Below are 17904 nucleotides of genomic sequence, written 5' to 3'. Positions count from 1 at the left end.
GGCATTAACAAAAACCATCAAAAATGTTACGATGAAACTGAATTTCATCAGAACTGCCCCAGGAAATGAAGACCAAGAGTTACCCTTATTGCACAAAATAAGTATATCAAAGTTACAAGCCTCAGAAACTGTAACGAAACTTATAACTTAAGCTCATATACAAGTTATAAACTGTTAAAGTAATGAACTGAGCCGAGTGGAGCCGAACTGTTCCAGTCAGCTTACGGAAAGAGCCGAGGGGAGCCGAGCGCGGTGCATTGTGGGGGGAAGCACAGCTCCGGACCGTCGCCATATTTGCTCGGGTTTCCCTCGGTAAGAGAAAAACAGAAAAATAGAGCAAAACTAAACCGAATTACCGACCGAACCGGCCGTCCGAGAGCGGGTTTATCGTGTCCAGCGTTTCCGCTGGTCCCGGGGCTCGGAGAGAGAGAGAGCGGGGGTCGGCTGTGTGTGTGTGGGGGGACTCGGGAGGAGAATGGGGCGCTCGCGAAGCCGCAGCTCGTCCCGGTCCAAGCGCTCCAAGAGCGGCAAGCGCAGCAAGAAGCGCGAGCGGAGCGGCGGGGCGGGGAGCTCCCGGTCCCGGTCTCACTCCCGAGACCGCGAGCGCAGCAAGAAACGCTCCCGCTCCCGGGAAGGGAAGCGCAACCGCCGCAAAGAGTCGCGCTCACGGTCCCGATCCCGGTCCAAGTCCAACAACGCGGCGGCAGCAGCGGCGACCTCGCGCAGGGACCGAGAGCGGGAGCGGAGCTCTCCACCGGAGAGAGTGGACATGTTCGGGCGGACCGTCAGTAAGCGCGCCGCGGTGGATGAGAAGCAGCGGAAGGAGGAGGAGGAGAGGAGAATGGAGATGGAGAGACAGAGGCGGATGTGAGTGAGAGACAGCAGATAAACACTGACAGCAGCTTCAGTTAGTTTAACAAGGGGAAGTTAATGCTAACAACCAGCTAGCCTGACTGAGCGTGTAGAGGCTCTGGAGCTGTTAGCTTAGCATAGCTAGCTAACGTTCTCCCTGTGTTTATAGTCTGTCTGTCAAGGTTAGCTAGTTAGCTTACTGCTACCTTAATTACTGTAATGCCCCAAAGATGACATTATGCACAAAAATAAATAAATTATGCGTGGCCAAGACTTAAGTCGTGGGAATTTGATAATTAAAGCATGGTAATGAATTAACTAATTATGTTTTGGGATAACTTAAGTTGTGGGGACGATTTATTAAGATGTAGCAATAATATAATAATGAGGTAATTAAAGTTGTGGGACTGAGATACTAATTCGTGGCCAGGATTTAATATGGCTAAAGATTGAGATTTAATTAGTGGGGACAACTTATTTAGGTGTGGGAAGGCGTGGGAATGAGATACCTAAAGCATGGGAATGAAGTAACTAATGAAGTTTTGAGGATGACTTTAGTCGTGGGGACGATTTATTAATAAGACATGGGAATAAGATAATAATTAAGTTGTGTGAACGAAATATGGCTTGTTAAGGTGTAAGAAAGAGAATTAATTAGTGGGGACAACTTATTAAGGTCTGGGGAAGACTTTAAAAAGGTGTGGGAATGTGATAATTAAGGCTTGAGGACAAATCAAAGCAGTGGGAATGAGACAAACGAGACAATTGTGTGAATGAGATCCTAATGTGTGCCTATGACTTAAGACATGGGATTGGAAATTAATTAGTTGGGATAACATATTAAGATGTGGGAATGTGATATTTAAGGCATGGGGACAAATTATCAAAAGTATGGGAATGAGATAACTAATGCATGGCCATGACTTATTAAGGCTTGGGACCAACATTATTCACCCAAAGAAGTGGGAAATATTTAATCTTCACAAGTAGACCAGGCAGATCAGTACCAGCAAACTGACGAATGACGGTGAATTTACACTGCTCCGACACGACAACGCACATGGTCGCACTACCCCCCTCCAACCGGTCGCATGTGGGCGTGACAAAGGCTTTCCCTGCGTCGTCCAATTAAATCGTTTTAATAAATGGGAAATGCTTTTCATATAAGCTATTATTATTTCCAATAATTAATAAATATAAATGTGTCTTTATAGATATAAATGTTTGAATGAGCTTCATTACACTGTCTAGTGAGCAGTATATAAGCTGAAAAAAGCAAACTTTTCCAATTAAATTACATATTAATATTTTAAAAACCCACCAGAGACTCCAACAATCACAGCAGCCTTTCTCCTCGCTGACAGAGTCCCTGTGAATCATCAGGGATTTTATAAAGAACAGGGAAGCCTGAAACTTCTCTTCCAGGCTTCTCTGGAGGCTTGAAAGCGGAACTAAAATGTTTTCATGCGCTGCGCTGAGGACGCGTTACAGGCCAACACCTGCTCTCTGATTGGATAGACGCATTGCGTTGGACGGATTCATTTGCATAAAGTTCAGCTCGGCTCAACTTTTCATCGCATCGCATCCCCCGCTCTCGACGCGTCGGACCCATGATGCACCGCGCGACTGCGTCTGACGGAGGCGGCGCTTCCCATTGAAAATGAATGGGATTCGTCGCTGTGCGTTGTCGCGTCGGAGCAGTGTAAATTCACCGTGAGTCACATAAACTGAATTAAAGGGAAATTTTACACAGTAATGCTGCCTTTTCTAATGTGGCAGTGATATGTGATATGGTAACCTTGAGTATCAGCTGTTACTGATATTGTCTCGTTTAGAAACTACTACTACTGCTACTACTTTAATTAATCTTAAAGTAGGTGATCGTGTTCAAACTACTCAGAGCACCTTGTTACCCCACAGGAGGAACCACACAGCTCTCACCACATCATGCAGTCTGAAAGTGTGCTGTTTCAGGATAGATGTGTTACAGGATCAGATCAAATTCCTTCTTATGATAGCCAATCCAGCTTCTTGTCCTCTCATTGGCCCCATGCCAATGTGCAAGCTGTAGATGCCAATATACGCAATTGTCTGCTGAAGCAGTAGTACCAAGCTTGATCACGTTGGTCGACCAGCATGACCTAGTGTGCGGCATCACAAAGCAGTATGTCTGGCATGGCCAAAATCAAATCCTGCATACACTTTGATGGTCAGGAGCTGGGTAACCACCATAGTTTTTTTTTTTTTTTTTTGTGGATGATCAGCGTTCAACCAGCTTGACCATTAAACTACTTAAACTACTAAAAATAAAACTGGTCTTGAGCTGTTTATTTTAGCAGAGTTCAAACTAGTTCATATGGACCTATGCTAGCTTTTAAATGGATTTAATTATGCAGTTTATTACGATCGAAATACAATCTTTCACTGAGACGTAACAGCTCTAAACAACTTGCTGTACAAGAGAGTCATATCTGTGTACAAGAAGACAAGCAGTCTTCTAAGCTGCCAGCTCATCTGGCCACATCATCAGTTAACACTTTTACCAGGCAGATGTCGTGTCTGCTAATCTAATCAGGGATGTCTGCTGCTGAAACAGACCTTCGAAGTATTTTCACAGCTATTGTGACCTGAAAAGGGCTGCAAATGAAAAAGGTGAGAAAGAAAGAGAATCTAATAAATAGCAGGAAGCGAAAGATGGTGGTGAAAAGGAATAAACAGATCTTTTAGGGAGTGTAGCTCTAGGTTTGGCCCTAGGCATGGTTTGATTGCCATGTGAACCTTTAAAAGCACTCTGGTCGTTTTGGTTGGGGGTGACACTGACCCCGGGGCATGGCATGCACTGACCTCTGCTCAGTCTTTGCCAATAAAACTCAAGAGGGGAGACATCAGAGGAAGGTCTGCAGTGTCATGTTCCATAGGCTGGTGTGCACAAATCGAATTGGGCTGTTGTTGGTTGAGGTTTTGATGATGTTAGGGTTTTTGTTGGCAGTTTTTTTTTTTTTTTTTTTTTTTGCCATGTCCTTCATAGGTTTTGCTAATCGAAAAATTATAGAAATCCTGTCTATCTTCTATGGTCCTGACCTATAAGGTTATAAAGGTACCACAAACCACAGTCTAAATCAAATAGGACCTAAACCACAATCACCTTTTTGAGAAGGTTTTGACTTGTTAACCCATGAAAGAAAGTTGAGACTGACTTTAGTCATTCATTAAACAGTAGGTCAAGAAAAAGAACCGGAAATCGGAGCCCTTGTGTGTGTGAATGCATCATTCAGCAATATGGGCACAAAAGGTTGCACTTGTGATTCCTGTATCTACTGTAACTTTAGATAAACCCTTATTTATTAACTGAAATAATGGCATTCCAATGGAAATCTGTTGTGCTCATTCTGCTGAGTAAGGTGCATGTACTCAGAGGGAAGCAGGTTTGGGCAGTTGTGGACACTCTTAGAAAGTGTGATTCGATCAAACCAATGAGTTTTGTGAACTATTGCCCTTCTATTAAATATGGGAATGCACTTTTTAGTTAATTTATATATTATTCTAAAAAACCTGGGATGCTAGAAATTTACCTGTGCGTTATTTTGCATTGCACAGTTTCATAAATGTACAGTCTCTCCCTCTGTGTCCCCTCCAGCCGTCAGCAGGAGATCGAGGAGCGGTTGATTGAGGAGGAGACGGCGCGGCGGGTGGAGGAGATGGTGGCCCGGCGAGTGGAAGAGGAACTGGAAAAGCGGCGAGACGAGATCGAGCATGAGGTGCTGCGCCGCGTGGAGGAGGCAAAACGCATAATGGAGGCGCAGCTGCTGCAGGAGCTGGAGAGGCAGAGGCAGGCTGAGCTCAGCGCTCAGAAAGCCCGCGAGGTAACGCTCGGTCGTTTGCAACGGAGCGGCACTCCACCGCAATCTGTACACCCTGCTGCCGTGGCACAACTTGGCACTCACAACCTCAAGAGAGTGGAGAGGGATCGAAGGATCGGAGTTCAGTGATCTGAAGTTAGAAAGGGTGGGAAGAATAAAACCGTTTTGAGTCGATGGGATAAAAGGCAGCATAGCTCTTAAGGGCCTGCACACCACAGTGGATTAGATCAGTGGGCCACAACCTAAAAGTTGCCTTGTCTGGCAGTGAAAAGGCTTTGTGATGTTTGATTTATATGATCTTCTATAAGCCTGAGTTGTTAACATTTATAAATATTCACCTTAGATTTTATGATATGCTGTCAGCTACCGCTTAAGGCTTCCATCGCTTGCTTGAGAGTTGTTTTATTTAGTTTTGGCCCTAGGGCTTTCAAAGGCACTGTACATAAATACATGTACATGTTTCCTTGTCATTGCAAGTCCACTCATGTTTGGGTTTGGTTCTAAATACAGTGTGAAATTGATATTCATTTATCAGCCCTTAGTCTGAGGCATACAAAATTAGTTACGTGTTGCTGGACCAATAGCAGGGTGCTCTTGAAGGTGTGTGATGTGAAAGTTTTGTCACGGCTGTGAGAGATTAATAATAATGTTTCACCTTTTCCCTCCCCTCTTTCTTATCTTTCTTACCCTCTGCTCTTCTCTATGTCTTTTTCATCCCTTTCCTTTTTATATTCGTCTTTAATAAAAAGGCCTTTTCGCTTCAGTATTTTGGTCAGGCTTTGTTTTAGTATATTATGGTATTCTGTGTTTTTCTTATTTGTAGTTTTTTTTATTTGTTTTTCATTTAATTAAGCCCTTTTATCTAGAAACGACTTGATATAATAGTTTCTACATAGATCTTAATACAGTCTACAGCAAGTTGCATAAGGTCTTGGTTTTTTTGCTAAGACAACAGTTAAAGGTGGGGTCATGGGTTTAGTTAAAGTAAATTTTGTAAAATTTGTCTAAACCTTTCTTTATATATGGTTACACATAGAGTAAGTATATGTAGCACTGCTGCAATGGACTGTTTTGGGATTGTGTCAAAATCTCAGCTACATAACTCTACAGAAGTATTTTAATTAGAAAAGTCAGATACCAGTGCATTGTTGCACTCGGGCACTTCATGACCCCAAGAACTGTTGGTCTATTTTAAAGCTATATGACGACCTCATAAGCCACAGTAGACCGCATGGGACTTGAAATTTAAATGGAGAAAGAAGTCACATTCATTGCAATAAAATTGCAAAACTCATTGTCATATTGCCCACCTGTTTTATATAGAGAATTTTCTTGTGACCTTCTATATTTGAAAATAGCTATATAATAGTAGTTTTAATTTTCCTTCATAAGCTGCTTTGACTCATAGAGTCTTTAATACATAGCTTTTGAGGACCAACCCTTTTTTTTAAGATGTAGCAGCGCTTAATGCCAAACAAATCAAGAAGAGAAAAAAAGACAAACTGATATTGTAAAGTAAAAAATTGCTCTATATTTGCCAGAAAAGGAATTATTTACATCCAAATCTAAAGTATTGAGAGAATGGTCTGAGTTAATGCCAAATAGCTTCATTTCTAAAAACCAAACCCTTTATGATCTTGGTTGCAGCCAAGTATTATTGTAGCCTTATTATTGTTGATGCTGCATGTAGGCCCGTCGTGATTTGTTGTTCTAGAAATAATTGCAATAAATTATTTATGTCATGCCACTAATAATGTTTAGACAGATTCGAAGAGAAATCTGTATGTATATCGTAAATGAATCTAACATAAATAAGCTAAAACACAGACAACATACTGACTCTTTCATGTTAATGCACTCTTCTCACTAAAAAAATAAATAAGTAATGGGTGATATGAAGGCCAGCAAACATGATTAAAGTCGTGTCCATTATATATTGCACGATAAGTCAGTAACATAATTATCATGACAGGCGTAACTGCGTGTGTTTTGTAAACTGAAGTGAGGGGGCGGTATCTGTTTGGCCATTAAGTCTCAGAACTTTTAACTTAAGCCAAAATCGATGACCCCGCCTTTAACATCTGAGTGCATCTGACTTCCGTACAAAGGAGGATCTCAGTGTGTGCATTATTCGTAAAGCAAATACGCAGAGTAAAGTTCCTGAGCTGGACACTAATTCCTTTCCCAATTCTCAAACACTCAAGCACACAAAGGTCCAGTGGGTCAGCACTAACAGGGTTAGATATGTGCCCTTGTGCTGTCCTCTCACATTTAGACCTGTCAGTCTCAGGTTTAGCACCTATATCTCATTATTCTCCTGTCCAGCAGCTCAAGCTACTGTTTGATCTGCGCTCATCAACACCTATATGAGCACATATTTTCATTCAGATTAGGAGAGTTAATCTTAGTTATTCTTTAGTCTCTGATTAAAAGAGAATGCCTTCTATTTTTTATATATAAAAAAATCTGACCAGATCTTTTCTTATTCAGTATTCGTTTATCCATTTATTGATTTATTTATTTCTTCTTAAGACCAGCTGCTGGTTCTGTTGCTGTCTTCTAACCCGTATTTTTCTTTTAACACTGTTCTCATTGTTAAAAGTGCAGTATTGTGAATGTACTTCTATGTCCTCACGACTTGCTTCTCCTCAGGCCTGCAGTTTTTCCGGGTGCACAAGCCTGCACCTGCAAAGAACGTATATATACACACACAGACACACACACTCACACAGACACACGAATATACTGTATTAGGGGTGGGACTCTCTAGGCACCTAGGATTCAATTTCATTACGATACAGAGGTTTGCGATGATAATTTATCGATTATAAAACGATTATCGATCGAGAATCTTTATGCATCACTTTCTTCTATACTGTATTTATTTTTTCTCATTACATGACCATTATGGTCATTTAAAAGTAAAGGATCTGTAATGAATCACAGTGAAGCCTGATATTGAATAGGCTCTTTGGCACAATTAGTTAAATGATTAATACAACAATCTAGGATTAAGTTGTTAGGATAATTGTTAGACAATCTTCAGCCACAATATTAAAAACCAGGAAACCAGGTAAGCAGAAACAACATGGTGATCATAATGTTATGGCTGACCAGTGTAATGCACATACGGAGCTGGTTTCAATGTTGTGGCTGATGAATAAAAAAAGTATCATATAATGTATTTAATAGAAAGTTGCTCTTTTTAATAGGCTTTGGGTTCCTAGAGAGACTTACCTGATATTTAAGTGTGAATACATTTTAATAATAATAATAAACATTATTTGTTTGACATTTATTAAAACAATTTTTTATGGAAGTAGCTAATATAGTATCGGAAACGATTCGCTGCTCTTTCCTCCGAGCGCGCTGGCTATTCAGCAATGCTACATCAGCAGCATTTCAAAAAAAGAGGTGGTGGCTTCACATGTGTCGGAGGAGGCATGTGCTAGTCTTCAGCCTCTTGGTGTTGGGGAATCACTAGTGATAGAGGGAGTCCTAATGAGTGGGTTGGGTAATTGGCCTTGTAAATTGGGGGAAAAATGGGATAGTAACAATAATAATAATAATAATAAAAAATAGCTAATACAGTGTTAATAAAAGCAGTTCAGATATAAAATTAAGTGTTTAAGTAAAATGAGAAATAAGACGGAGAACAGAGATTTAGATGTTTGAGGGGAAGTAAAGAGCCCTGCTAGTTGTTGGAGGAGCTCTGCTTTTGAGTTCCATTTCTTGCATCCTGCTATTATCTAGAAAAACTATTTTTGTCATTTTTGAATCGATTTAGATTCGCCCCCGTCCGATTCAAGATGCATCTTAAATTTAAACATTTCCCCCACCCCTATACTCTATATTCACCTTCCTCCAAACTAGACCTCACACCACCATAGGTCCTACAATCCAGCTCAAGTAATGAATGATCCCATCTTTGTGTTCTTGCAATTGTTTAACAGCAGCATTTTACCATATAAGCCTGACGTCCCGCGATTGTTCAATGTCCCCACATGGTAATGTCTTTTACTTACATGCTTCATTCTCCTGTCCCAAAACACCACCATCACTTTTCACTCTGCCGGACTGTGCTATACTACTACTGCATGTGGTGTTGCTGTGTAAGAGCGCTAGCCTGTGCTAGCGGATCAGAGCAGAGTTTTTAAAGGGGAAGTGCAGCGCTGTCCAGGACGGGACACACGGGACCAGGCAGTAAATACTCACCCCTTTAATCAGCAGTTGTGTAGGTACAGTACACAGTCAAAGGAAAAAGGCGTAGGTATACAAGCATTGGTGAGCTACTACTACTATTCAATCTCTCCTTTGTTTTATTTACTCTTTATTGTCTCTTGTTTTCTTTTAAAATTTCTTGCTGATGGATGCTGATAGATTAGAAAGAGAGAGAAAAAAAAGAATCAATCAGCTTGTCTATTTTTTGTTTTGTTTTTTCCATCTCCAAACAAATGAGAGTCTCTGTTAGTCGATGTCTGTCTTAATATGCCTGTTCTGTATGTATGTATGTTCATGAGTGCGCTTATGAATGTCTGAGTAAGACATTACGGGGACTTAGGTGTGTGATTGGAGTCATTTGTGGGAGGGCTTTTAATCGTTTCAATGCAAGGGAGAGAGAGAAATAGAGGGGTTAATTCTTTGCATTTATCTAAGAAACCTTCTGCCAATTGAAATGAAAATGTGTGGTATTTGCAGTGTGTGTGAGAGAAAGAGGATGAAAGAGCTTCAGAGCTATGAGTGTATCTGACTGGTCACTGTGTCAGGGTTGTGGAGTGAGTGGTGTAGGAGTGTGTGTGCGTGTGCGCGACTGAACGGGGTGTGTGTGGAGATTGATTCCTTTCAGGGAATTGTTTTGCTTGGTCTAACATGCCATCGTGTCACCCCTGTAGGAAGAAGAAAAATCCAAAAGGGAGGAACTGGAGAAAATTTTGGAAGAAAACAACAGAAAGATTGCTGATGCTCAGGCTAAACTGGTAAGAATCTCTTTTTATTTTAAATTAACATGTTTTATATGCAGTACCAGTCACAATATGGACACATCTTTTTCTTTTCTTTTCTTTTCTTTCTTTCTTTCTTTCTTTCTTTCTTTCTTTCTTTAATTTATTTTCTACATTGTAGACTATTATTAAAGTCATAAAAACAATTAATAGACAAACATGGAATTACACAGTAAACAAAAAAAGTGTTTGGCCTTCACAATCTCCTGATCTAAACCCATCTGAGATGGTGATTTGAGGGGATTTGGGATAAGCAACTATTTTTACCTATTATTAACTTCAGGAACTCCTTCAAGATGCAAAAAAAAAAGCGTTTCCAGGTGACTCTCCCTCAAGATAACACAGATTAAAATATCAAGAGGGTGCTGTCCTCTAAGATTAATATCACCACCTATAAAGCAATTTTTGGTTTAACACTTCTTGTTTACAGTATAATTCTGCATGTTTTACTGTGTGTCTTTAATATAGTCTCCAATATTAAACAGAAAAACACGTTAAATTAGAAGAGGTGTGTCTATATTCTAAGTTTACTTTGTATAAATTGAATATATATATATAGTGTACCAGTCAAAATTTTGGACACACCTCAGTGTTTTTTTCATTATTTAAATGTTTTCTCGATAGATGATTCCTTATGTTTCCTTATAGTCTGGATGACTACAGTATTAATTTACATTGTAGGGAAAATAAAAATAAAAATATAGAATTAAAAGGTGTCCAAACGTTTGACTGGTACTGTACATACAGTTGTACAAGAAATAATTGTGATAAACAATATTGCTGTTAATTTTAGACCATTTTATGTTACTAATATAATGGTAAAATATTACCTTATATCATAATAAAACATGCAATTTTATTAAATGAATAAAATGTAAATTAGGTGAATCAGGTAATTCCATAAATAAAAAAAATATAGATATAAATAAAAGAACAGGATTGAGGTCAGCAAAAATGAGTTATGTTCTGTTCACATATTATATGATAAGACAGTTTTTCTGACAGGCCTGTGTGACAATAAACCTGATTGGATTTTATATACATTAGGAATGCACCAGGTACATGTTAAATAAGAGCACTGTAAAGAATTAGCTGACCTTTCTCAGAGTAGCAGAGCAGCTGAGCTCTGGCCTTAGATACTGTTGTAAAATCTGCAAAATATCCCCTACAAACCTGAGAAATCCTCTGAATACAGCATAACTTTAATTTGCCTGTGATGCCTTTCCATGACCTTTATCTGAGAAATCTATAAATCCTCTCTTGGTATTTTGGTTATTACTGTGAATTTGCTGTAAGCGTGAAAGAAGCTTACTGCTGTTGCTAAAAGCCTCACTGTGCTCTGTGTTTTAGAAGTAGCTGGGGTTCCACAGACAGGGTTTTCCACTTATTTTATGAAGCATGATGACAGTGCTCAAATATTTCTAGTCAGAATTGGGAAGGTCTGCTATTTGTATTTGAAGCTTCTGCTTGGCTAAAGCATTATGCTTCAAAGCGCACAAATCACCCTTTTTTTGCCCAGTATGACCTATTGTATTTCCTTTTTGGATGCACAGTGTGCATTGTTAACATTGACATGGTGTCAAGTTTGGACACTCTTTCTTATTCAATATTTTTATTTTTTAATAAAATTAATAGTAAAGTCATCCAAGCCATGAAGGAACACATAAGGAATCTTGTAGTAACTTAAAAGTGTTAAACCAAACAGAGTACTCTGTTACAACATTACTCAAATAGCCATATTCACTGTATACCAACTCTATAACTTCATAACTGATGTTCTCAAACGCATTACAAGGGCAAGACATTTAAATAATTAACTCTTGACAAGTTCAGCACAGCTAGGTATTCTAGGTGACTACACATCTTGGCTGGATTTTCTCAGTCAGCTTTATGATGTAAAACGGTAATCTAAGCAAGAGGTGCTACTTTGAAGAATGTAAAACACTTTGTTTAGTAAATAATTGCATTTGTTTTTCTTCTTAATTTGGATGTGTTTAGTATTATTAATCTACAATGCAGAACATTTCTGAATAATTTAAAAAAAAACACTAAATTTAAGATGTGTACAAACTTTTCAATAGCAATGTCTTGATTTTCTCTTAACATTAAATAATAATGGATATTTAAATGTAGGAATAAAATATTTTATTCATATTCAAATGTTTGTTCAGTTGTATCATTATTTTACAAGTAGCAGTTGAAGCAGCAGTTGGATTTCAAAAAAGCCAAAACCTACCAAGCATTACCAGAAAAATCACATTTAAAAACGATGTCATGGATTCACAGTTTAAATGGAAATTTGCTGTGTGAAAGCAAACCAGCAATTATAAATCTCTTGGTTTAGAGTTGTGTATTCAGAACAAGTGTAAAAACACAATTGGTTGAGATATAGTACATTTTGTGTGAGTAAAAATAGTTATAAAAATAATCTCTGTGAATAAAAGATCTGTGTCCTTGTATAAATTCTGTAAGCAATTCTGTAAACACACTCTTCCTTGAGGTCAGATAGATTTAATATTGTTTTCTTCCTAATTTGTAGAAGTTTGACCTCCTCTGATCTAATGTACAGACAGAAGCAAAAGAATGTTAATATCCTCTCTTAAGACAAATAGATTTTTGCCTGTTTTTTTTTCCCCCTGGGTAAATGCAAAGAACAAGAGGTAAAAAATAATAAATAATGTGCAGCTTTTGTTTTATTATTGAATTAAATTACAATCTAAAACGACTTTTAATCAGTATCTTGATAGCCTCTCAAATGAACCCCTTTTAATATCTAGAGCAGAAGCAGACCAGACCACAGGCCTTCAACACTATAGGCCTTGTTGATATCGTACAATGGCTTCAATGTAATTATCTTCGTGGTTGTGTCGTACGCTTTGTCTTTGTCTTTTCCCAAGGCCACCTTGCCTTTTGAATTGATTCTGTTTGTACCAGCTGCAGAAACAGCCTTGGGTTAACATTGTCAGTGTTTAATTGGCTCGGGCGGTGTGTAGATGCTGATGTTTATCAGGGCATCATGTCATTGTGAAAGCTGTTTTTAAACTGCAGTCGTCTGTGGCCTCCCTTAAAGTGTTTGGATTAAGTTGTGTTTATTTGATTTGGGCTTAATGGGCACAAAGCCAGCTTCAACAGACATGGCAGAAGTCATGTTTAGGGAAGCTTGGCACTTGCGACTCTGTCCCAGTCTGATCTCATCATGGGGTGGGTTTGTTTAAGTGTGGTCTCTATTGTATAGCCAGTGTCAATTCTTTCTTATTTGTTTAATTTTGTACATACAGAATAACTGCATTCAAGTAATTTTTGTTGTCGTGCATAAATCATCATGGTTCAATACAGAACCTGCGGTCATTGTGAGTGCATACGATTATGCATATGTGTTTGTTACAGTGTATTAAGGTTGGACGATATGTCCGTTTATATCACAATTAGGGCTGCAGCTATCGATTAATTTAGTAATCGAGTACTCTACTGAAAAATCGATTTGATTAATGAAGTAATCGTATAAAACATAAAATAAGAGATTTCATAAAATAAGAAATTTCACTTAATAATGAATGACCAATTGATTTAATTTTTAAATTCACAACATACATTTCCATATTGAAAACACAAATAGAAATAAATAAAACACAAAATAGACTTAAATACTACAAGTAATAATTTAATAATTAATAATTTAATACATTTTGAATTAATTTAACAATTGCTTGAGGCACAGAAAATTAAGCGATCAATTTTTTAAATCGAGTAACTCGAATTACTCAAGTAATCGTTTCACCCCTAATCACAATATGTTTATTTATTTCGGTCGATGTGGTACAATTCCAATATCAATATGAACAGTATAAAAGCCACCGCCTGTCGTTCATGTAATCATGCACTGACAGAGCTGGGCCATATAGTAAAAGTATTATATTTAAAGACGTTTTCATGATATACAACTTATAGCAATTGCAGATTCTTAACTGTTTCAGTGTTTTCTGTACTTTAAAAAATTTAACAGGATTTTACACTCTCTGTAATGAAATGTACAGTTACAATATTGAGAGATTGTCGAGCTCTGCAATGTATTCATTTGTAATGGTTATTGTTTTGGTTTCACACTGCAATTTAATGAGTGCGCTAAAGGACATTACTGCTGACTTCTGTCAACATCCCCAATGTGGACTCCCTATACTTAACACTGATTAGTTTGTAAAGGGGCGTATGCCAGATGCAGCCTTGTTTTCTCCCTTAAGGTGTGCCGAATTCTGCCTCCCTTTCAGAATCCATGTGTGCCACACACTAGAATGAGTGCAACAGATTAGCCTTGAATTTCTGTTCATAAATATAGTGTTCATAATCTACAGTTACAGAAGATACCGAAATCACCAGCGTAACCTGTTGTGGCCACATGCACACAATGGCTAGACTGATTTCAGCACAACACTGCTTTTCTTCTATTGTCTAGGCTGATGATAACCTGCCTTAACTTCCTGTAATTTTTTTCCTGTAAATGTAATGTTTTAAATGATCATCTGAAAATAGTGTTTTTACATTAAAACTCAAAGCAATCCATGGTTCACTTAATAGAGATTAAAACCATGTCTTCTGGTTGGACAGAATTTTGGTGCTTTGATCTGGGTTTTGGTTTGCAGCACCCTTTAAACATTCTATTTTGGTTTGGACCAAACTTAAAAAAAAGGTCCTACCCAAACAAGGTTGATGTGAAAGCACTCTCAGGTACTTTTTTCCTTTTCCTGTAAAATTGCTGTTTTGGAAATGCAAGATTTTTGCATGACAGTAGGCCTTGTATAATTACTGTTTTTGTTTGGATGATATTTGTTCCCGAAATGAGGCCTTATTACAGTAAACAGTATTATCATCTTAAAACCATTTTGTGACCGTGAACTAATGAAAATATAATATTATTATAATGCATTGACACCCTTCTAGAGCTGGGCAATATAACAATATTTTATCATATCATAAAGTTCTAAAATAAGTAGTGCTTAAAAAACACTGAACCATATATATATAATTACAGAGGGTGTAAAAATTTTTAATTTTATGAATTGCAGTTTTTAAGAACTTAGATAATTGTGAATATTCTATAATTAAACTGATTTTTTTTTTAGAAATATAATAATTAAATGTTTATAAACAAAGTCTAATACTGACTCAAAATGATTGAGTTAATGTCCATATATTGTACAATAACTACAATAATGTAATTATTATGAAGTTCCTACAACATGACAGTGACTGTATTTGAGTTTTCTCAAGTGTCTTTCTGTGTGTTTGTGTTTCTCAGGCTGAGGATCAGCTGCGTATAGTGGAGGAGCAGCGCAAGATCCATGAGGAGCGAATGAAACTCGAGCAGGAGAGGCAGAAACAGCAAAAGGAAGAGCAGAAGATGATTTTGGGGAAGGGCAAGTCCCGACCCCGCCTCTCCTTCTCTCTCAAAGCAACGGACTGATTGCTCTCCTGTTCTCTCCCCTTGTCTTTCTTCTCCTCCTCTACCTTCCTTCTCTCTACACTTCGGGAAGAGAACTTCATTTTGAAGTCAAGCTCTGGGAGTCTCGGAGAGAATCCAGCTCTAGCGGCTCGGAAAAAACTCTGCCCCCTCTTCCCTAACCCTTCTGTTGAGGAAAATCTGCACCACTTTGAGGCTGAACTTTGCTGCCACCTCCACAGACTGGCTGATGATTTCAGTTTTAGCTGCTTTTTTTATGTTCAATTCTGCCACGGCTGTATAGGAAGCTTTTTCCCCCTCCCCAAGTTTCAGGGCTTTCCGTTTTGTTGTTACTAAAATGCTAATGCAGAGAGAAGTGTGTGTGAGTGCGTGCGTGCCTGTGTGTGTTTGTGTGTGAGAGAGAGAGAGAATGTGCAAGTATGTGTGTGTGTGCTTGTGCTAAACCCTTGAATTTGTGCAAGGTGTTTGGGAGCTCCCCTCGATTTTGGTGGAAAGTTAAGCACAGTTGGATCCAGTTATGTAACTTTAAGCCATCCATCAATTGAGCCCTTCTAATGAATAACTATGTATAAACCATTTCTCAGTTATGGGGAAAAAATTAGTAATAATTATTCATTTTCTTATGAATTTAAAAACCTTTTTTTTTTTACATTAAAATACTAAAATGTGCTTTATATTAGACTTCTGTTGCCTCATAGACCATTATTTGCAGTAGTAAAGAAATTAACTGCTTTCTCCTAAAAGGGAAAATATACTTTATATTTAGTTATTCGTTGGAAAGGGGCAGATTATTTCCAATATAGAAAGGCAACTAATGCAGACACAGGGCTTGGTAGGTTGGGAAGGTTGGTTAAGTATGTGTCTGTATAAGTACATCATCAACTTTGAAACCAAGGAGAGCTCCTAAATGACCTGTGCTGCTTCACGTAATACATTCGTTCCCTACAAATATTAATTATTGCAATATGTCCCGTTTTATGTTGTTATTCATGCAGTTCACTGCCCACTGTAACAGTCAGGAGAAACGGTGGCCGATGTGCGTAAAAGACTAATTTTATTCAGCAGTGTAAATTAGACTGTTTGCTTTAGACAGTACTACGGATGAATGAGTCGGGTGAATGCCTACAGTAACGCATTGGTACATAAAGGAAATCGGAAGACACAGGTAAGATTGGTGTGTGTGTGTGTATGTGTGGGTGTGTGTCTGATAGTTAGGTGGTATTAGATATTGTGGTTAATTCCCTCCCTTGTCTTGCAAATTGGAACTGAGCCGATCATCAATAAATCCTTTGAATATGATGCTGTTTTTGTTGTTAATTACAAATCTGTCAAAGCTTTTGGTTGACCATGTAGCTCTACAACCCCCAAATTTGAACACAGTATGCACTCTAGATATACTATATTGCCGGAGGTATCCGCTCGCCTGCATTAAGTTTAGTGATTTACGTCTTAGATGGAGCTGCGCTACACTCTACACACTGATGTTCTTGAGCTAATCTGAAGACGATCCTTCAGGACATAAATGCTGAAAAAAGACTCCACAAGAGTGAACTGCAGAAACAGCAATCGGATAAACAATTTTTGGATTGTTAATAAGTAATAATCTATAAACTATACTCATGTGACGATATTTAGAGGTGCACAGTGGCTCTCCACAACCTTGAAAGCTTTACATCACCACAATAAACTAACATAAACCAAACTCTGAAACAAAAAACTGAAAAGTAAACGCATACGGATAGTTCTATAAACTCAAACTCAAGTACACCAGTACTCTCTGATAGTTACTTTTGCATTCCATCTTAAAAAAGCAAAGGATTTTCAAAGTTTTTGTTCCACATTAAATGTTTTCAGCTTAAACAGTAAAGCAGTTACAGATGCCTGGATTAGAACTGCTGCATCATTTAAGGTGTCGCAAATCTGAAAGCTGGTAAAGTTCCATCTTAACCTCTTGATACCCTGTGTCCTCATATGGGGACATTACATTTCTGCTCTTCTGCCCTATTATACTTACTTATTTAAAATGTTGACCTATGTTGGCCTCATAAGGAAAAACACTCTGTGCTATGTAGTGGTCACATGACAACATTGCACTCGATTGCTTGAACACAAGATGGTGGGAATCCCAGTCAAAAGTTTCTACAGCCAGTCCAGCCAGAAACATGGTACAGATGAAAATTCACATCAAAATTTGTTTTTGAAACTAGTTCATTTACTTACTGAAGAAAGCTACAATTTAGATTTTAGACTAATTGGGTCCTTCTGATCCCAAATGTCAAGGATTATGTTTAAATGTTAAAATAAACTACTGTCCCAATAAGAAGACATTGTTTGTTTTTTGCAAAATGACTTTGGGCACAAAGACAGTTTAGTTTTTATACTTGTTAGATCCTACTAATCCCAAATAGCTAGGTGAACTTGGTTTCTTGCCTTTATAGTTTTCCAAATTCTCTATATCTGCATATATAAATGTGTTAATTTTCCTGTGAATCTAGAACATGAGCAGTTTTGAGACAGTGTATGATGTAATTGGCGAATACACTCCACTGATATCATTTAAACTATATTTTAACTTAGATTTTGGCTCACAAAGTTCAGGTACGTGGACCCCTTATCAGAATCTTGCTTGGGGCTTGCCAGGGAAGTCTGGACCAGCTCTGTCTGTGTGTTACCTCTTACAATAAGTCCTACAGGTTTAGTTCAAATGCAGCCTCCACACACGAGCTGTGAATTGAGA

At 38.2% G+C, this 17904-nt stretch overlaps 1 protein-coding gene across 2 annotated transcripts; it reads left to right on the top strand.

The window, feature by feature from the left end:
• Nucleotides 1–242: 242 nt before the first annotated feature.
• arglu1a (arginine and glutamate rich 1a) lies at nucleotides 243–16466 on the top strand. Of its 2 annotated transcripts, XM_007250582.4 has the most exons (4): nucleotides 245–867; nucleotides 4490–4715; nucleotides 9605–9688; nucleotides 15006–16466. In XM_007250582.4, the coding sequence occupies exons 1-4, from the start codon at nucleotides 476–478 to the stop codon at nucleotides 15168–15170; spliced, it is 867 nt and encodes a 288-aa protein (XP_007250644.2). In that variant the 5' UTR covers nucleotides 245–475; the 3' UTR covers nucleotides 15171–16466. The 2 variants fall into 2 exon arrangements, 1 of the variants encoding a protein (XP_007250644.2); XR_002651379.2 differs by lacking the exons at nucleotides 9605–9688; nucleotides 15006–16466 and adding an exon at nucleotides 6123–6161 and having other exon boundaries at nucleotides 243–867; nucleotides 4490–6083.
• The last annotated feature ends 1438 nt before the right edge of the window (nucleotides 16467–17904 follow it).

The sequence above is a fragment of the Astyanax mexicanus genome, chromosome 11 (assembly GCF_023375975.1).
Source record: "Astyanax mexicanus isolate ESR-SI-001 chromosome 11, AstMex3_surface, whole genome shotgun sequence".
Classification (NCBI taxonomy): Eukaryota; Metazoa; Chordata; class Actinopteri; order Characiformes; family Acestrorhamphidae; genus Astyanax; species Astyanax mexicanus.
The sequence above is the reverse complement of the archived record's forward strand: the minus strand, read 5'-3'. Positions and strand labels throughout refer to the sequence as shown.

What these genes read in the sequence shown, in the direction of transcription:
- arglu1a (XM_007250582.4), top strand. Translation starts at nt 476, where the DNA reads ATGGGGCGCTCGCGAAGCCGCAGCTCGTCCCGGTCCAAGCGCTCCAAG. An exon ending in ATGGAGAGACAGAGGCGGAT is followed by an intron (nt 868 to 4,489) that starts GTGAGTGAGAGA and finishes TGTCCCCTCCAG; the next exon opens with CCGTCAGCAGGAGATCGAGG. An exon ending in CTGATGCTCAGGCTAAACTG is followed by an intron (nt 9,689 to 15,005) that starts GTAAGAATCTCT and finishes TGTGTTTCTCAG; the next exon opens with GCTGAGGATCAGCTGCGTAT.